The sequence below is a fragment of the Tetrao urogallus genome (genome assembly GCF_951394365.1).
Source record: "Tetrao urogallus genome assembly, chromosome: 1".
Taxonomy (NCBI): domain Eukaryota; kingdom Metazoa; phylum Chordata; class Aves; order Galliformes; family Phasianidae; genus Tetrao; species Tetrao urogallus.
Genome location: NC_136813.1, coordinates 59,349,309 through 59,370,524, shown reverse-complemented (window position 1 = coordinate 59,370,524; position 21,216 = coordinate 59,349,309). Strand labels below are relative to the sequence as shown.

Below are 21,216 nucleotides of genomic sequence, written 5' to 3'. Positions count from 1 at the left end.
CTGTAGTTAATGTGCATTCTCTACGCATAAGAACTCATCAAGTAATGTGCTGAATTAGAAGTATTTGGTGTTTTGGGGTTTTGTTATTATTATTATTATTACTATATCTACATCATGGGCTTTAGCGTCATGAATTATCCTTCTCAGCACAGTGAAATATAACCAGTCTTAACTTGTCTTAAATGATTTTAAAATTGCAAAGTTCTTCTGAATACCCACAAAACAGTAGTATTTCCCCAGCATTTTGAGCACTTTTCTAAACACTTGCAAGGAATAGCAGTTGCAAAACACTTTTCAGGTGCAAGATATCAGTGACATTCAGATGTGACATATCAAGATAAATGCTTTGTAGGGGTTAAGTGAAAACTCAAGCATGACCCTTTTACCACATAATGTGGGATGGATGAAGGACTGCGTCATTTCTGTTTAGGTTTTGTCTTTTGCTGCTTAGACACAGGTGAATATTTCCCTTTAACAAAACACTGAGAGTATGGTTTTCATCATGACCTCATTGGGGCCTTCCAATACTTGAAGGGAGCATGTGAACAGGAGGGGGAATGGCTGTTTATGAGGGTGGATAGTGATAGGACAAGGGGGAATGGTCTTAAACTGAGACAGGGGAGGTTTAGCTTAGATATTAGGAGGAAGTTTTTCACACAGAGGGTGGTGACACACTGGAACAGGTTGCCCAAGGAGGCTGTGGATGCCCCATCCCTGGAGGCATTCAAGGCCAGGCTGGAGGTGGCTCTGGGCAGCCTGGTCTGCTGGTTGGTGACCCTGCACATAGCAGGGGGGTTGAAACCAGATGATCATTGTGGTCCTTTTCAACCCAGGCCATTCTATGATTCTATGATTATGAACCAGACGGTAAGCAGAACTTTTTCTTTGGAGGAAGGAGGAAGGCTGGTTGCTTGAGCGAAGAAGCATGCACTGAAATTTGAAGGATGAATCTTCAAAGTACAGAACATAAAAGGAGGCAATGTATTGTCGGTAGCAAGAGGAGCGGTGGTAACTTGGCCTGTCCTCAAAAATTCCCCTGGAATGTGAAAGATCCAAGTAGCCCCCTCCTATGCAGGAGGAATGTAAGAACGTAATCTCTTAGAATAGAATTATAAACAGAAGGTAGAGGCTGAAAGGCTGGAGAAGGAAGGGGGGCAGTAGGCACTTGCCTGGGGAATTTTTCCTGCAGAGCTGTCTCCAGCTGTGTTGCTTTCGGGAAATGTTTCAGCAAGTTAGTGGGCAAAAGGCATTTGCATTCTCCAACACCTCACTGGAAACCATCTTTACAATGTGTATTTGAAATGGAACTTTGCATTTGAGCAACTTCAGACTTGAAGCCTCCTTTCCCATGAGGATTGCTGCGGGATCCCACAGGGCAGAAAAGGAATCCCACTGGGATTTCTTCCTAATAGATAGATAGCTTGTCTGTGATCTTCTCCTCTTGTCTCCAGGAAGAAAGTCTTTTCTAAAGCAGCTTACACCCCCACTGAGGTGTGCTGTAGAAGCCAGCAAAAAATGCATGCTGCAGAGTTAGTTGACAGCCAGCTCTGTTGTAAAAAACAACCATCTTGCCTTGCTTTAGATTGGAGTGGATTGGATCCCCGGTGGCTTTGTAAAGAGCAATTCTGTTAATTTTTGATGGGCTTATCTCATAATACAAAAGCACACGTTTTAGATTGTTACTGTTTAAAATTAATTGTTTGAACAAAGAGGTATCATTGCTACGCTGGTACTTAAACAAAACCCGTTGATAATGATTAGAGGTTGCTGTGCTGTGGGCGTCTGCCACCTCCATCCTGAGCCCATCACAGCGTTCACATTGCATCAACCCACTGACTGACTGCAGGGAGCAGTCATTTAGCTGAGCTCATCCTATTGTGCACTGAGAAATGATTTGAAGCACTTTGTTTGAATCTGGAATGCAGCGTGTTTAGGCAGATATTGCGACCGGTCTCTCTCATTTTTCTGAGGACAGGAGTATGGCTGTGGAGCTCTTGTTGACATTTCAATGTGTGCAGCCTTTAAACATCATATAAATCACTCTGAATCTCTCCAACCATCATCTGTTTGGCATGTTATGGGATTCCACAGTAATTTCTCTTTTTCCATCTTGCAGTGTTTTAGATTATATTTTGATGACACTCTAGGCTGAAGCACATTCATAATATTATACAGGATTACTGTGCTTCTGTTCTGTCTGGAAATCTTGACATAACTGATAAGGAGGGACTTACTCATTAGTACATATTTTAGACTGCCCTCTGTGACAAGGATTACAATAATGCTCTCTTCTATGTATTCCACTGCAAAGTAAACACTTGAACAATAATCTCTGAAATTCACACCAAATAGATCGTTTCCTTTCCTAGACCAAGTGTTAGGTTTCTCTGCTTTTATTAAATGTGAATTCTTCAAAAAAAAAAAAAAAAAAAGACAATAAAAGACAACAAAAAAAAGCCTCATCCCTTTGCATCACAGAAGTGAGAACTGTGAATTCAGGGTTTGTTTGTGCCGTGAATAAAATCAGAGCAGCGTGAATGTTTTGTCAGTAGCAATGAGGTTTTCTTCAAAAGACTTTCCAGTTCAAATGAAGACTTCCATTACTAATTGAGAAGAGACACACAGCTTGCAAATATCTGCTGGCCATCTTCCTGTCCCACAGGAAACCTTCAGCGGTTTCATTCCTGCTTTGCAACCAACACAGGGACGCTCCATCACTGCAGAATGTGACAAAAGACAGGGGGTTGTGTTCTGGTAGCTGAGAGTAGGGGGGGGGGAAAGGTCATTTTCTGACCAGCACAGTGTCACTGTGCTTCCAGAAGAGTATTTCAGTGCTGATTTCTGAAGTTACCTTGCTGCTGTTTGCTGAATGAATCTCTGTATGAGAGTGTGCTTATGTGCTTGAGTAGCTCCGCATTTTTATAGTGCTTATAAGTTTCTTTGTGTCATAAATTACAGCGGGGAAGAGTTCCTAGCTCCTTGGGGCCCCATGGATTTTCTTTTTTCGCCCCTTTTTTGCTCGATGCTGCCTGGGCTGTGCCATTGGCACCGCACACACCGGAGCTCTCGTGTCGCAACGTGAGCAAAGCAGCGGGGCACCGGGCAGCCTGTGGCGGCCATCCCCGAGGTGTGATCGAGCGATAAAGGAAACGTGGTGCCCTGCAGGAGGGTGTGTACCTATGAGGAACAGGAAGCCAGAGGCGGCTGCCTGCCTGCAGAGGTTCGCGGCTCCGGCAGCGCAGGTGTGCAGACGCCGAGCCTCTTCTCTCCGGGCGTCTTGGCAAGCAGGCTCATCTGGAGGGGAGGAAGACAACCCAAAGCCAAAACACCCCCCCAACAACAACACAAAAGCTCTAGGTAGAGAAATATGACAGCCCTGCAGCTGAAGGAGCTGTCACAGTCAGGTCTGTACAGGAGGAGACGGGATCGCCCGGATAGCGTGGGGCTGCCTGTGTCGCAGGAGGAGAAGCTGAGGTGAGTGCGGAACCAGGGGCAGGGCCGGGGCTGCCAGCAGGCGCAATGCCGGCACGACTATGCTGCACGTGTGCAGTCCTGAAGCACAGGAGGACGTAGCAAGAGGGATATAGGAAGCATGCAGGGACCATGTGGCAGCGTGACTGCCTTCTGCGTGTGGGATGGGTAGCTGCCAGCTGATGGTGGCACCTCTGCCTCCTCTTTGCCAAGCCAGCAGCTTGCCACAGCCTTGCAGCTTTGCTGATTTAGGATTGGTTTTTTTTTGCCATCCAGAGCAAGGGCAGTTGAGCCCCCCAGGCCAGGGATGGAATACTAGGGAAAGTCAGGCTGTCCCCCAGGTCACAGAGGTGTTCTTCGGGGATGGGGCTGAAGGTACAGAATGCAGCCGAGCCACTGGGCCCAGCCATAGGGAGGGAGGGCAAGCAGCAGTTGGTGGCTGTGGCCATCTTCCTGGTGCTATGGCCTCCTGAGCCTGTGTGGGGTTTTCTAAGAGCCTCTGCTCAGAGCAGAAGGAGAAGGGGGTTGTATGTAACATGAGCAAGTGCAGATACACATGCGAAATGTAAAAATGCTGAATTTATTTTTTCTCAGTATGCTTAGCGTACAAGCAACCTGTTTCCACGTCAGGCTCCCCGGAAAATATTCTTGTGTAAATGCTAACAGAAGCGTCGTTGGAGAGGAAGCACTTCCTACGCCCCACTGCCTTTTCTTTGGTTTTATTTTTAGAGTATTTTTCATTGTGGATATTTGTGCATTGCATTGGAGGAGTGTGTAACTTATGTAGGTTTTGTTACTGCACTTTCATTACCAATTCCAGAGAGACAGGCATTCAGAGATTTGTTCTTTTTTTTGTTAGGTGTGCTTAACATCCATTTTGAGTATTAATTCCAAATGAATTTCTTAGATGGGCTTTTAATAGCACTGATTGATAGTATACTCATATGATTACAGAATAATCACACTTAGTAGATAAAGATGCGCACAGACTCTTGGCTATATTTTGTTTAGTTTCCTTTATGCAACACTAGCTGTGAGGAAGAATATATCTTATTAGGGAAGTGAAAACTGCTTTTTACAGCTTATGAAAATAAGCCATGGTGTTTCTCTTGCATACAGCAGCCTGCTCTATGCACACAAAGGTGGGACCCGTTTGTGGGTGGGAATGTGTTGCCTGCACCAGTATGAATCTGAGTGGTTTGATCCTTTCCTGAGCCTCTTCCGGTTCAAGACAAGCAATATGAGACAAGGATTGATCTTGCAAAATAAAATGCAAGCAGAGGAAATGGCAAATCGGGCTACTGGTGAATCAGGTCAGGGCAGAGCACTTGCAGAGGACTGGAGCCCTATTGTGCTTGTCTCTATCTTGAGCAGTGGGTGCTTAGTCAAAGTAGACCTTGCTCCCTCCTAACCTGTTTTTTGTTCTATTTCAGTCCGTGTTGCCAGGTAGCCTTATTTTATGATTTCTGCTGCATTCTCCTCAACAGAAGGCTGTGCTATTGTAACTATAAAATAATGCCATAACAACAGGGCCAGGAGCAATTGGAGTGAAGAGAAATAGTCCTTTGATTTTCTAACACTGGAAAACTCTGGCTTTTATCATGTGCTCCTCCCTCCCCAGCGACAAGGATGCCTGTCCTTAGCACGTGTTTTGGGAGTATCTAGAGTCCACAAGAAAGACAAGAGGTTTCTTTCATGTCTGCTAAATATAGCTTGCCATCCTCATTGGCTTTGTCATGCCCTCCTGTATTTTCTCCCTGCAGCTCTTTCTTCTGTCTCCTTTGAATATTGTGTGAACATGAATCCAGATGTTCTACATAATATCAGCCCTCAGGAGCAGAGTACTGTAAACTTCTTTCTCAGTTAAACTACTGTATTTTTCTAATCCTGGGCCAAAAATGTACTTGACTTGGTCATTTCCTTAGGGTTTCCCATACTTAGGGTGCTGTGCTCTTGCACTGGGCTGGAAAGCAATGTGCTCAATCTCCTAAACATGTACAGTGCTTATGTATTACATTTCCAATAACCTAAGTTTCTTGAAACAGTTTTCTTTACAGCATAAAAATAGGTTTCCATGTCAACATAATTTCATGCTAGGCTGTGTGCTGTGAGATTCTGAGCTCCATAACAGGAAGCTGATCCTCAGCATCTGTGTCCATTCATGTTGCTTCAGCCAAAGGTTTGACCCCATCATTGTCTCTCAGATCTGCTATTTAGTTTATGATGAGTCAGTCTCTGAGCACATTTCCCTCAGTCTTTTCCAGGAAGGACCATGGCGGTATCGCTGGGCTCTTACCGTTAAGTTCTGTAGTTTACACTAGAAGGCTGAAAAATACATTTTTACACTTCACAGAGTCTTTCCAACCATGTGCTGAACGTAGGTGCCAGATCATCTCGAGGGGCATTCACGCAGTGTTGGATATCTGTGGGTCCTGAGGGGGCTGGGGAGCCCCAATCAACCCTGTGGAGGAGAGTGAGGCCATTTCAAGGAAAGCCACTGACAGCCATAAATAGCAGCTCCCAGATCAGTGAGGTAGGGCAGGGCAGATCTCTGAGAGATGGAACAGACACAAAACTTATTGAACTGTGTGCAAGCTGGGAAATCAGCTGCTTTTTAAATTATTATTGATACATTTTCTGAATTGAGGGATAGGCTTATTCTATTCCAGCTATATTAATTTGGTAAATTAAAATAAAAGACATCGCTGATAAATCTTGTCTTGCTCTGTCATTAGAAATGGTGTTCAAAAAATTCCCTAACTGTGCTGAGGTACTCTTTCTTTTCTCAGCAAACAGGATGCAAAGGAAATTGTAAGCATACATTTATCATTAATCATTAGGAGTCACTTAACAGAAGCAGCATGTTCACTATTTTTGCATGTCCCACTTCTATTCTCATGCTCTTTGCAAAATACATAATGATTCCTCTGAAAAAAATGATGCTGTATTCCACAGTGGAATTCAAGGCATTGGGAAAAGCAGGGGCAGTTCTCTTTTTAATACTTACGCTTGTAATAAGTTTCATCAAATTCAAATACAATTGAAAGTGTAAATGACTTTAGAAGAGCTTAGTCTCGTGTTTTTACCAGTGAAATTCAGCGTTAGCTGCAAATAATCTTTGGCAAGCTTCACTCAGTGATTGTTAGTTACCCAAACAGTTCACTGTTCTGTTCTCCTATGCAGAAAGCTCAATAGATACTCTCTACATTAGCAGCGTTAAAGTTTCTGCCCCTTTGTGCTCTACCACTGAAGCTGATGGGTATATCTGTGCAAGTAGGTTGCTGTTTCTGAATTGGCAACTCTGTCTTCCTGCTAGGGCAGTTCAGCCTCCTGCCCTCCTGCACACATTGGCTCCAGGCACGTGGACGTGCCCCAAAATTTCATGCACAAAGGCTGCCTCGCAGATGAAATGGGAAACATAAGCACATTCTTACACCCCACTCAGCCTTGGGGGGATAAACTCTGTGCTGCAAAGCTCACAGAGAATAAAAGTAGGTGAGAATAAAAAGAAATACATGAATACTCCCCCCAGCTGCCAGATAATGGCAGTGTGGTAGGGCCAAGTGTCTCCCTTGCCTTTTGAGATTCTAGGAGTTGTGCAAGCTCAGTAGTCTCCTCAGCCTGCCATCAAGAGCCTATATGTAACAGACAGCAAATTGGTGCAGGTGTTTCAGCCACATGTCGTGCTCAATGACCTCCTGTCCCTGAAGTCAGAAAGAACAGATCTGTAATTGGAAACCTGCTTAATTTAATTTGCACTGACAACATTTCTTAATAGCATCACAAATGTTAACATTTACTTAACCTCTTTCTGCAGAGTAAAGAACTGGCTGGAAGGCTGAGCCCAGAGAGTGGTGGTGAATGGTCTTAAATGCAGATGGTGATCAGTCACAAATGATGTTCCCCTAGGGTTGATATTGGGGCTGGTCCAATTATATGTTTATTGGTGATCTGGACAAGGAGATTGAGTGTGATTTCAGTGAGTTTGCCAAGCTGGGGGGAAGCAGTGATCTGCCTGGGGTTAGGAAGACCCTTCAGAGGAAACTGGACAGGTTGGATCTGTGGACTGAGACCAATTGGATGAAGTTCAACAAGTCCCAGTGGTGGGTCTTGCATTTTGGTCCCAACAACCCCAGGCATTGCTACACGCTTGGGGCAGAGTGGCTAGAATGCTGTGCGGAGGAGAAGGGTCTGGGGGTGTTAGTTGACAGCTGGCTGATTATGAGCCAGCAGTGTGCCCAGGTGACCAAGAAGGCCAGTGGCATCCTGGCTTGTATCAGAATTAGTGTTGTCAGCTAGAGCATGGAGGTGATTGTCCTCAGCTCTGGTGAGGCTGCACCTCAGGTACTATGTTCAGTTCTGGGCCTCTCACTGCAAGAAAGACAGTGAGGCCATGAAGTGTGTCCAGAGAAGGGCAACAGAGCTGTGGAGAGTCTGGAACACAAGTCTTATGGGGAGCAGCTGAGGGAACTGAAATTGTTTAGTCTGGAGAAGAGGAGGCTCAGAGAGATCTCATTGGTCTCTATAATGACCTGAAAGGAAATTGTGGCACAGTGGGGGTCAGCATCTTTGCCTAGGGAACAGTGATAGAATGAGAAGTGTTGAGTTCAGATGCATTTCTTCTCAGAAGGAGTGGGGAGGCAGTGGTGCAGGCTGCCCAAGGAGGGGGTGCAGTCACCATCCCTGGAGGTGTTTAGGAACCGTGTGGATGTGGCACTGAGGGATGTGGTCAGTGAGCATGGAGGGGGTGGGCTGGTGGTTGGACTGGATGATGTTAGAGGTCCTTTCCAACCTTACTGATTCTATCATTCAGTTCAGCTTCCTCGTAGTGCCAGTATTAGTGAATAAAGCAGTAATATTTCAGTATGTTGTTAAAAAAAAAAAAAAAAAAGAAAAAAGAAAAAAAAAATCCAATTTGTTAAATCATCAAAAGCTTGAAAATAAATGTTCAGTCGCAAACAAAAAAAATGCAGTTCATCACTGTGATGGCTAGAAACTCTGTTGGAGTAATACAATTGGGACCTGAAAATATCAATCTGAAGCAGATGCTTTGGAAATCCTGATTAAAAAAACGCTTTGGCTCATCCACTAGATGTTCTAATTGAAAAGAGTACTTGTCCATGTAAATGGTAGCATTGAGTTTTTACTGCTATTAATTATAGTAACTTCCATCCAGCAAAAATGTGTTTCACGGTTCCATTTTAATACTTCCACACTTAGAGCTTGTGAGATATCCAAATGACTAGAGGCCGTGCTTTTCATTTGTGCTTTTCATTTCATTACTTTAGGGGTTAAAATAACGCACACCAAACACACCCTATTTCTCTTGCCTTCTTGCTCACCCCTTGTCTTTCAGATTGCATAATAACTCCAACGCAGTTTTGCTTGACTTGCTCACCGTGACTATAACCTCCTGAGACTCCAAATGACTGGAGGTAAATGCCTGCGTGACAGAAACTACAGCATGCTGCTCCTACGTTTGCTTCATTGTAACAGTCAGCAATTTCCGCAAATTTGTTGAGCTTCAGTGATGATAGCAACTAGGATCTTTGTTGCTCTGAGAGCATTATCTGGGGAAGTATAAATTGTAGTTTTTGGGGTTTTTTTTTTTTTGCATTTGATTTCATCTGTTTTGATAGCATCTTATCAAACATTCTTTCCAGAAAATATAACGTGATTGCTCATTGTTCTTCATTGTAATTTAGTTCTCCTTCGAATGAAGTCCGTCACACTGGACTGAATTTACGCATGGAAATACTCTGCAGAGGAGAGGCTAAATTGTGAAAGCTAATATGTAGACGTCACAATCTATTAAATAGGCAGTCTGCAGGCGCTGGGGAGAACAAGCTTGGAAAGGGTGTAGTACAGGGTTTCTCTCCTGTTTTTCTCTTCCGGTGTCTCTCAGCTGTTCCACATGCCAGGCTGACGGGTGTCCTCGAGGGACCCATGTGCTGTTCCATGATGCTCTCCAGATGCAGAAGCAGCTCTAACAGTGCCCAAGTGCAGGAGACAGAGAAGAGAGCGGGCCTTTTATGGGGCTTCCCTGGGTGGTAATCCCAGCTCGCAGCCAGCAGTGGCTCCAGGGCTCCCCAGACACTCTGTGACATTCTCTGATGCTTTTCCATCTCCTAGCTCCTCCACTCTCAACTTGCACCCAGGAATCTCAGGGTGCTTCCCAAATGCAAGCGATGCTCTGAATTTTGGTGTGCGTTATCCAGTGCCACAGTGCACGTCATTCATTTTTTGTTTGCTCATTTTGTCATAGGAGGTGCAGGCAGTGGGCATTTTTCATCTTTGTATCTGCCATCTTTGTAGAAAGTTCTGGCCTTACGTAGCTCTTGACAGCATTCTGAAGTAATGATTTCATACATATTGTCCTGTGAGCAGTGGTTTCAGATGATGCTGCTCAGCTGTTCCATGAGACTGTATGTTGCTTTGAGATTCATCCTTATATATGAACAAGATGAAGCGTCATAACATTGACAGGAGCCAACGAAAGGGACTTGCTTCATGATTTTTGTGATACTTCCTTGTAGTTTTCCTGCTTTTTCTGCATGCTCTGGTTGTGATAGAGCTAGAAGAAAATTAATTAAAAGTTTTTAGCTATTAGCCTCATAAAAAATAAAAAGAAAGTAACTAATTGGCAGAAAGCCAGCGATACCTGGCAGTATTTCTCAGTTGTGCCTTTCTAAATAAAAGATCCAAGAGATTCAGCTCTTTCAGCAAGGAATGTATGGATGAAGGTGAAGCTGTTGTCTTTTCTAGCCAGTAAAGTCCATGCACACTGTGCTCTTAAACTCTGTTCCTATGCAACTAATAGAAAAATGATACCCACTTGGAGTAGTGACTCAAAACTGCCCTTGCTTATTCTGCTCTTCTTCCGTACGGAAAGTTTGCATTTCAAGCTTTTTGTTTCATGTGATGTTCAGCTTTTGGTATGTTATTTTGCACATTCTTCCTTGATGGCTTCAAAGATGAAGCATACATTATGTTTCTAATATCTTTAATAAGCTGTTCCTTACATGTCATCTTCTTTTCATAAGGTGCATGCCAGCACTGCAGCCTTGGTATAGCTCCGGTAGCAACCTAGCTGCAAGTTAGGAATTTTGCCTGAAGTGTACAAGCAGTTGCTTACTTTTAGACAGCATTCCCTTTTTAAGCTAATCCTCACACTATACCCACACCTTCAGTGTTACGTAGCAAAGAGGAAGGAGGTTTGGTAGGGCTTGAGCCCCCTGATTGAAAGCAAAAAGCCCTGCCTGCACTCTCCGTTCCCTTCTATTCTGCTGAGCAGATTGCCCAGTGAACCCCAGCTTCGCTCCCTCAGATAAGCCTGGTAAATGTGAATTTCTTCCATTTTTCCTCACGAAGTTGCTTCTGGTATCACAAGCGTGTATTGGATTCATTCAGTCCTGCTTCACTCACTTAGGATCCGTCAACTGTTGGGGTGAAAATTTAATTAAAAATTTTTTTTTTAATCTTGCAACTAAGCGTTTGGATTGGAAAATGTTTGGCAAGTGTTGCTATTCAGTAACTGTTACTGGAATTCCTTTGTGCTTACTTGAAGTGTGTGAGACCCATACCCAATAGCTAATAAAATACAGGATGAAGACCCTTGCTTTGCGTTACACAGAATTTTGTGACTGTCGTAATGGAGTATAAGGGTACTGCTATTTTGGATTAGCTTTATTTCTCAATACATGATTCATGCATGACTCTTAGGAACACAAATTGCTTCAGATTATTCTCTTTCATCTGTTGAATGTTAGTGCCAGTGCTTAATTTTGCTGTAATAACTGAAGATGGCTTAGCTGCCTTCCCTCTTGCTGGTTTTAAAGCTGGATGAAACTGCAGTGAACATGTGAAGAAAAAAATGGGAAACCAAACCCCAGAATGACTCACAATTGCAATTTAATTTGTGAGTGAAGCGAATTAAAAGAGGCAGAGCTGAAAAGACGTTTCCTTTACCACGTGCTGCCTTCTACCCCAAACAAATTGTTTAATTCAGGAAGTGAAAAACTTCATCGTTACAAACCTGAGACTAGAAAAGCAGACTTAGTGAAGGTGAAAAAGTTCTTCTGAAGGTGCAGATTAGTGGCAGTATTGAGAAGGATCTGGGAGACGAGCAAGTGCTGTCCCTCAGCACCCAGGCTGAAGGTCAGTCCTTAGCACGTTGTCTCCAGTGCAGACATTGCTATAATAAGAGCATCATTTACAGCCAAAAAGTCTGCTGCTGGCTGTCATTTCAGCCCTATAAGGAACTTCGTGGACATCGTGGAAGTCTTTCCTGGCAGGCTGGATGTTACTTTTAGTCAAGGAATTAATTATAGCTCTTGGGTGAGCTGTTCAGGTCAGAGGGCTCGGTTTGTGAAAGCATTGGTACCAGCCGGTGCAGGTGGACAGTGAGGGCAGGAACAAAGATTGATATCTCCCTTTACTTGAAGGATTCAGGGATGTGTTTGTAGTGAATTTCAGTAGCAGGGGACATGAACTGAATATTAGTGCCAGGAAAATGTTATTTTTGAGAGATTTCCTAAGGTTTGAAATGTCAGGAGATGCAAAGATCAACCTTGTACATTTTTGTGTATTTGGACTTTGAATTTGTTCCTTAAGCAAGGGAGGAGGAGCACACGAACACTTAATTGTAATTTGGTTGCAATTGTCTGACTGCTCTCAATTCTCTTTCACTTTGCTTTCTACTGCTTTGATTTCCAAAGGTTTAAGTGTTATCCTGCCCAAACGCTTTCAAATGTTAGAAGTATATGAAGTTGGTGTTCTGATGTTTACATTCAAATAGAAATATTCTTTCAAGCTTACTGGGCCTGATATTGTCTCCTTGTTGATGAAAATTCATTTTAGAGTGGGTTTCTTTTTTATTATTCTTTCGTTAGGCAAGAGGATAGAAATTATATTATATGAAATGCATTGTTGTAAATGCATCTTTAAAATTTATTGAGTTGGAAGAGTTTGGGTACAGTACATTTAGCCCAGAGAAGTACCCATACAGTTAACTACACAGTAGGCATATGGTAAAAATGACTGTGATCGGATGCCATGTCTCTTGTAGCACAGATTTTCTAGTGCACCTGTGTAACACTTGGCCTTTTTGTTTTGTTTTTATCTCTGTATAAGATGCAAAAATAGTAGCAACGGAAGAAATGGCCCTTTCAAAAAGGATCAAATATCTGTCCTCATTAGAAATCATTTTACACAAATCGTGGCTTCATTTGGTAATGTTTGCAATTAGCAGGAAGACAATACCGTAGGCTGTTTTTTTTTTGTTTGGTTGGTTTTTTTTTGTTTTTAATATTTAATGCAACAGAAAATTACTACAACTAAATATTGCTCTCCCTTTCTATGAACCCTGTTAGAGACTAATTTCTCACTGTGCTTGTATGGCTGATGAAAAAAGCTGTGTGGGAAGGTGCTGCATACCTGATTACTCCAGTCGTGTTCATTTCCTTATGAAGAGATGGAATGTGAACCTTCTCCACTTGCAGAGACCAAAGCATATTTTGGACATGTTTATACTGGAATACGTTTATACTGAAGTATTTGCAACAGATAGAGTTGTCTTTTTGTTTGCCCTGCTTAAACTCCCACCACAGAAGCTTAATCATGCTTTCTGTGGCTAATGCCAAATGATGAAACTTTCAGGACCGCTTGGAATTCACCTGGTTTTTATTGCAGTGGTTTCAAGGTGGTTTTCCATCCTTTTCAACAGAAGCAGAGCAGTGCTGGGCACATGAAAAGCCTACATATTGTGTACATCTTCATTATGGAAAAGATTTACTCCTTATTTCCAATTGCTTGTAGAGATGAACAATTACAACAGGCAGAACCCGGGAGTGTTTTCAATGTCAGTAAAGACCAATTAGCACTTAAAAGGTCAGTGCAGAAATCAGCACGTGGCACTCCAGATTCATGCTGGTTTAATGGCAAAGCTTCTCCTCTAGTTGTTCTGCATTTTGCATGCTACAGTTAAAGTGAAATCACCCCTACCTCTGTGGGAAAGGGAGGGCTGTGTTCTGTTTGCTTATCCATCCCGACGGGGTGCTTGGCTTCCTGAAAGCAGTGGTGATGCAGCAGGTTTGCTCTCAGCCGGCAGCGTTATTTCGGGGCACCGGGCAGACTGCCAAGCAGCAGCTGCCTTTGCCAAGCACCTTGTTTGGAGCAGTGACTGCTGAGCACTTCTATTTGGGGAATGGAGCAAGGCACTCGGCAGGGCTCGCAGCCTCCCAGCCTTCTCTGTAAGAGTCCCTGTCCACTGGCACCAGTGGGCAGCCAGGAAAGTTCTCCTGAGAAAGCAGTTTTTCCTGGTGGGAGCGGAGAAACCACAGAGAGGCACATTTGATTTTCCTACTGTTTTTCACAGCGGCAGTGGTATGCTTCCCCTCCTCTCTGCCTTTTTCTCTCGTTGTCACCTCAGCCATCAGCTTTGGCATCTGCAGAGACCCCCATGTACCAATAGGAGCCACTCTGTCACCTTCCTCCCTACTTACCTCCTCCAATTCAACACTGACCTTCTCCTTGCTCTCCCTACCAAGGCAAGTAGGTCTTGATGCAGCTCTGGGGAATGTCAGCAGCCCCTCCTGGCCTGATGACTCCTCACTCCCTGGTCCATGGCACCTTAGGGTTACGCTGAGCTACTGGTGAAGATACAAAAGGTCTTAGCCTGGTGTAGATCATAGCAGCAAAGTGACAAAAAAAAAAAAAAGAGAGAAGGATGATCAGCTACTCTGCATTTGTGGATTACCAGACTATCCCTGTAGAAATTGTGTTTTGTTTTGGTAGCCGGAAGGCCCTTTTTAAGCTTCCTGGCAAGCTTTTTTATTCCCTCACAGGGAAGGAGTCAGGAGTAACTCCGTTAGCAGCAGTGCCAGAGGTCTGCAGAACAAGTCTGCTCGTGCCAGCAGGCACCTCAGTGAGCACAGAAGAAATGGGTGCTACAGTAGGAGGAGAAGCCTTTCTCTCCAGCACTGCTTCCTGCAGCGGTGCTCCAGCAAGGACATCATGGCCTGTAGCTATGACCCAAGCACTGCTTCCTCTAGAGCTTGTCCCACAGCAGATAAATATAGGGCTTGAGCTCCAGCCTCCTTGGCCTGTTAAAACCTGCAGCTCTCAGTGATTCTGAGATGGATAATCAGACCTGCAGGTGCATAAACACACAGGTCGTGCTTCCTTGGCCCCACCTGCCGTGATGTCTTCTGACACACAGGAACAGCCTTGCTTGGAAGCCACCAAGGGGGGTTAAAGGAAGACCCCTGAGCAAACCCATTTCTGAAATCTGGCTTATTTGGTTTTGCTTTCCAGAAGAAAATCTGTAGCATTGCATTGGCCAGGCCATGGGAAGACAGCGATTTGTGAGCACAGGTTTGTGCTGAGAGCAGCATGTCCTCTGCTGGGCACTCAGTTACTCCAGCCAGTGCTGAGGCATGTGGTCCAGAGCTCACTCAAGGCTCAAGAGTGAATTTCTTAGTTTTTTTAGGTGCTGGAAATGTATGAACAAGTAGTAGCCTTGACTGGGATTTCTGACACATCCTTTGTTATCTTCTATTTCTGATTTCTCTGCTTGTTCCCTCTAGCCTTCTTCCTGTCCTTTTGCACTTTCTTTTGCTCCCTGAAACTTCTCTGGATACCAGCATGCTGTGTGTCACGAGCACAAAATGCATGTGCCTTTGCTGCCTGATCGGTTGCTAACAAAGCTGTGTTCATTTCATGCAAAAGGTAGTTACCCAGGACTGTTTTCCAGAAGCCCTTTTTGGTTTTGTTTGATGTTACATGTTCCTGGAAGCTGCCTGTCCCAAGCAAGGTGGAGCTTGCAGGAGGACAAACCTGCAAGTGGTGATACCATTCCCAGAAAGGAATGCAAGATAGATTTTTGAAGAGAGTGTAACTATAAAATAATTGCAACATTGGGAGGATTTTCTGTGGTGAAGGAATGATTAATTTTCACTCTTGCTTCTTTCTTCCTGGTCTTGCTTTCTTACTTCAGCATTTGAATATATGGGGCATCCTTGTGTTAGGTGATTGTTCTGAACACAGCACAGTGCTGAAAATCGAGCTCCATTTCAGTTCCTTCATCTGCTGCCTGTTATAGCATACTTGCCACTTCAGTTAACAGCCTGTGAGGCAAAACAGAAAACAAACTGTCCCTCTGTATCTATGCTTTCTGTGAAGTGCTGACAAGAAGGAAGATGCCTGTAGATAAATGCAATGTATATGACTTAGAAGATATAAGTGGAGCATTAAAGGGCATTTTTACAGTGTAATTATTATATCCAAGCATGAAACAATATTTACCTAATGACAGAAGCCTCCTCTTCATGCTGGTTAGCTCATGACAAAGCGGTGTTGGAATCCGCCTCCATCCCCTCAGCAGACAGGAGCTGTGGACAGGTTTGCTGAGGTTCATGTTGGCTCACATAGGTTGCTCACAAAACAGCTCTCCGGGCCCAAGAGGATTTCTCCATCAGCAGCCAGCAGCAAAGCCCCTTTCCAGCATCTGGGTGTGCATGACAGCCCGGTGCTGGAATGTGCTCCTCCGCAGCCCAGCTTTTAACTTGAAGCTCTGGCAGGGCGCTGGGTAGCTCTGGCTCAATGACACAGAGCTGCTGAAAGTCAGTCACTTCGTTTAGGAACAAGGGGAAGCCCGGCACATTGTTCTGCTGCCTTTGCCTCCAGCTCCCTCGCGATATAAGCACAGAATATATATACCCGTGATAGCAGCTAGAGAAACATGGACTTCCACCATAGAGGTCACCCCTACGCGATACCAGAGGATGAAGAGATCGCTCACAGGGTCTCTCACAATGCCTACAACTCGGCGGGAAATGAAGGCGAGAAACCAGTGTCGAAACTGCAGCGTAGGCACAGTGACATTAAACTCTACAAAGAGTTTTGTGACTTCTACGCAAAATTGTAAGTCCGCGCTGTTCAGCTCTGGGCTGTAACTGCAGTGACATTACTGGCATACCGTCGCTGTGTTTTTTACCGTCTGGGCTCTGTAAGCCATACTCTAAGGCAGCCTTTACCACAGTTCTGTGCTTGATACGTTGCCAGTTGTAATCATCAACTAAAATTTGAGCTGGTGCCGTGAACTTAATCAGTAATTGCGTCAGAAGTTTTTATTGGGGTTTGAAGCAGGGTTGGTATTTGCCAAGTAGTCTCTGACTTCAGATTGTTTGCTTGTTTTGGGCAAACGTGCAGACTCTTTCACTAATGGAGGACTGTTGCATGCATCACTGTTTTTACATACGTGTTTTTACTTGGATTACATTTTTTCTCTGACAGCACTTAGCATTAAATAACTTATAAGTTTAACATCCTTAATAATCAGGAACTGGTGAGGTGATGGTGAGGCTCATGGTTTATGTTGCGATTACTGCTCATTCAGATTAACTCAGGATGGGTGAAGTGTCTGGCTTTTTTCCCCCTGCAGAAAACATCTGTAATCCGTGTAGCCCATTGGCTAACTGTATGCTTAACTACACTTTATACATACAATCACTGCCGCTTCTCAATATGTTGATCTCTTAAGTGTGAAATAGACTGTTCCTCAGTCTGACCTCCTTCATGAAATTTGGCCACTCACTGTTTTGCTGTAAGGACAGTGAGTATTTTGATGGCAGAGTTGTCTTCTGCAAAGTGCTCCTGAGAGAGAAAAAAAAGATACAGCTAATAATAACTGGTCGGATGTGACCTTGTGTAGGGCTCTTCTGTGGTACAGTGTAAGCAATAGATAAAGCACATTCTTTTTGGAGCTATGTGGTAGGTGTATACTTGCTAACTCGAATGTTGTGCAAGGACTGAATTCAATTCCTGTCAAGCCTGAAGGGAGCCAAGAGGTGTTATCCGCTCAGAGGGCAAGTCTTGGCATCTTACACAGGACCCAGCGCTCCACACTGGCAAATGCAGCAGGAGATATCCAAATCTGTGCCTGTATGTAAAATAATGTCCCAGTAATTGTCCAGACAGTGCTTTTGTCAGTTGTGGTCAGATTGTATGAAACTAGACCATTGTCCTGTATTTGCTCTCTGCTATCAAGTGATATTAGGGCAGAGAAATAACCCTGAAAGGCATAGCTTTGAGAACCCAAGTATTAGTAAGAAGGCACTTGCAAAGGACAAATAAGTGACCCTTTTTTGGTACTAGAGCCTTAAGTGTAAGACAGCTGTACTGACCGTTGCATAAGTGAACACAATCCTAATGAAGTTGCAATCCCCCTGATATTTCCACACTCATTCTATGGTCACATGCCTTTGAGAAGTAATCAAGATTGCTTTTTGAGCTTTTCTTTTTTTTTTTTCATCACCAGTTTGTGTTGCCCTGTACCTGAGTCGTGATGGAGCACCCCAGCTCTGCAGCTAGAGCATTCCCACCTTCTCCTTGTCCTTGGTCTGGTGCTGGGGTGCTATGATCTGCTTTTATGGAGATGAACCCTAACAAACCAACCAAAAATCCTATGACTTTATTATTTCTACAAGTTGTATATGGCTTGAAGTGATTTTACAGATTTGATTGTTTACCTGCTGTGGTTTTCAGTAATCTGCCAGACAAAATATTTTAAACTCTTCCACATTGCTTGCTTATAGCTTTTGAATTAATGTTGTTATATGCTCATATTCTATAATTCTCATATTCTAGAATTATGAATTATTTCAGAATTAACATTTATATTTTCTAGTGTGAAGTCCTCAATTATTGCTAACATTTGCCCTTATTTTCTGTAATTCAAATGTGTTCGATGACTTTTATATTAGTTCTTTGAATTACCTGCCTTTTCTCATCATAAAGAGACAGCAAATTCATCTGTGACAATAATCAGTAGTTATTAGAGCACATTGTGGGGTTGTTATTTCCAAAGTGTTTGGAGCCAGAGGGAAACAACAGTTTTATTTCTAAGGGAGCACCACAAGTCATTGAGTTCACGGAAAAGTTTTCAGTGGGCAGCCTAGCATAAGGCTGATGCCATTGGCTTTGGAAACAAATAGAGAGCCAGAATCAGTTGTACTGCCTTTGGGGCTCATTTTCTTTCTGTTTCTTGTTTCTGTACAGCAACATGGCAAACGCACTCGCAAATGCCATCTGTGAGCGCTGCAGAGGGGGCTTTGCACCAGCAGAGAAAATTGTCAACAGCAATGGTGAGCTGTACCACGAGCAGTGCTTCGTGTGTGCCCAGTGCTTCCAGCAGTTTCCTGAAGGGCTCTTCTATGAGGTAAGCTGGGAGAAGTAACTACAGACTAATCGATACTTTAGCAAGTGTTGTTGAAGAAATGGAGTTCCAAAAGATTATGCCTGTTCCAAAAGATTATGATTCTGTGATTCTGTGATTCCACTCATGGACTGTGTTCCTTTTGTGTTCTTGCTTATTTTGCACTGATTCGCATCCTCTCTTTTCACAGCAGCAATACTTCTCCATTGCTGATTGATTTTAAGATATTATAAAGCTCTGATGATTTTTTTTTTGGGATGAGAGGTGAAGATCCCCATACAAAGTGCTGTTGTTTGATTTAAATGTAATGAAATGGATTGGTGCACTGATAGTCAGGACACCCTGTTGCTGACATGGCTGGGGTAGACAGGGTCCTCAGCTGCTAAATAGGGATGCTTGGATGTGCCACAGGGTTTCAGAGAGAATCCCCCTGAAAAGGAAGCCCGTGCCAGTATTGTAGGGTGCTTGTGCCAGCCAGCTTGCAGGGTTGATTTGGCATTTGGCGTAGTGGTAGCGGCTGCCAGTGTGTGTGGTGGAAGAGAAGGGAATAGACAAGAAAAACACACAGGGGTTTAAAACAAAAATGTAAAATTATTTGCTTTGTGCCATATGTTCTCCAATATTTTGACAAAACTAAGGCCAAAATTAATCATGCCAGGTTAGAGTTTTAGTTCAAAAACATATGTATAACTGTCCCCCAGAGTGTGTGTTTGAGTTACCATTTTCATATGAAAAACCTTAACCTTTTCAGCTTCTAGTTCTCTGCTCCACAACCAATTGCTCTACACTGCTGAGCCTGTAAGACTCTGCCTGGTATAGGGGAGAAGAAAGAAGAAATGTTTATGTGCCTGTTTGAAGTATATCAGTGTGTATAACCTTGTTTAAGTGTGTAACTTAGTGTTATTAGGGCTGAGAAAAGAACTCTTGGAGATTTCTCTCCCTGTGCGTGTTTTTTTTTTCCTTAAAATCTATAGACTGTATATTGTATCAGAAATACAGGAAAAACATTCTTCTTAGAAGAGAGTCATCAAAGGGAAATCCCAGCATCCTGCAGTCTTTAGGAGGTTTATTGCTGAGTGAGTGAGTGAGTGAGTGAGGCCTGCACAGCTTCTGAAATACTGTTTGTAGAGATGACCTGTAAGCCAGTGTGCTGAGATTGAGGTGTGTTGACAGCCAAAATCAGATGATACCTGAGTCAGGTAAACCCAGCATTTAATATACCCCACTCACCTTTCTTTAACCCTAGGTGTAAGGAAGGGTAGATCATGGGAGACAGGGTTTTATCATTATTATTACCTGAAGCTTGTGGATGGCTAGCTGAGGTTCAAACAGATTAAAGGCAGAGTTCTCAAAATTGTCAAATGTTTAGTTGCTTCTGAAAATCCTGTTCTAACCCACTTCACATGCAGTGCCATCATTGTGTCAGGAGCACATTTCATTTTTCACAGTGGTGTTTTTAATTGTACTGTATGGTTTGGAGAAGGAGACTGGGCGAGGAGTGTTAATTGGAAAAGGAGGCTGGCAAAGGGGATTCCTGGTCTTGCTTTCTCTCACCTTGCTTGAGGATCAAAAGGTTTCTCAGTGCAGTAGAGATAGTGTTGAACGATTTGTGGCAAAATGAACCAGCAGTGGTCCATGACACATCAAAAGGTGGGCTGCAAAACAGTAGCAGTTAAGGAAAGACAAAACAAAACACCCCTTAGATACTTACACCTTGCATTATTATTGTTAGTATTCTATGAGTTGCTCCCTGCTTGCAGGCAGGGTGAAGAGTCTGCCGTGACATGTTAAGACCTGAGTCAAATATGAAATGATACATACGTTTTAAAAGTAAAATATCTGTTGATAAAACTGTCTTAAAAGAATAAAATGTATTTTCTCTAAATAATGAGCACTTTGTTCATCATTTTTCTGACTCTCAAATAACAGTGGGACAATCCACGGACCTCTTTCAGAAAGTGGAATGGTCTTTTGAGGCAACCTGTACCTCCTAGAGCACAGATAGAGGTGGGCTGCAATGGAAAGAAAGTCTTAGGTTAGCACCTGGTCTAGGAATGTTACAACCTTTCTGTTGCTCATCAATGACCATAGCTGTGTGACCTATTTGGCAGGGGCAAGCAATCTGATGGTTTTTAGTTACATTGTTAACATTTGTATTCGTTAAGTCAGAAGTGAACACTCAGTGGTTGTTTTGGGAATAAAAGAAGGCTGGTGTACTTATTAGATATGTTTTTGTTTAAATTGCTAATTATTTTTTTTTCAGGTTAGGTTGAGGTTTGCAGTGACTTTGTTCTTGAGAAATGTTACACAGAAAGTGGAAAGTTTAAGTTAAAAAAAAGTGATTATCAAGACTAAGAGAATACCCAAAGACTTATGTGTGGCTTGAACTTCAGGCCATTTTTCTGCCTCAAGTCCTTCTAATGTCTACCACAAGGTCTTGCAGTTTCTCCCTACATCAGCAAGTCTATCTGCTGCTGTTGAAGAGAGGTACTTTCCAGTCTCTGTAAGTGCTCTGACAAGCATCAGAAGAT

At 43.3% G+C, this 21,216-nt stretch overlaps 1 protein-coding gene across 6 annotated transcripts in view; it reads left to right on the top strand.

Moving 5' to 3' along the window:
* LOC306948376 (LIM and senescent cell antigen-like-containing domain protein 1) overlaps nucleotides 1-21,216 on the top strand; it is a gene marked incomplete at both ends in the record, with an annotated part of 67,138 nt that overhangs the window by 31,323 nt on the left and 14,599 nt on the right. For 2 of the 6 annotated variants that reach the window (XM_079537999.1, XM_079537998.1), the window contains 2 exons: nucleotides 3,368-3,474; nucleotides 18,529-18,688. In XM_079537999.1, the coding sequence (XP_079394125.1) occupies nucleotides 3,368-3,474; nucleotides 18,529-18,688 (267 nt within the window). Of the gene's footprint in view, nucleotides 1-3,367; nucleotides 3,475-16,210; nucleotides 16,393-18,528; nucleotides 18,689-21,216 lie in introns of those variants that run through there. The other 4 variants (XM_079537997.1, XM_079537996.1, XM_079538001.1 and 1 more) reach the window with 2 other exon arrangements.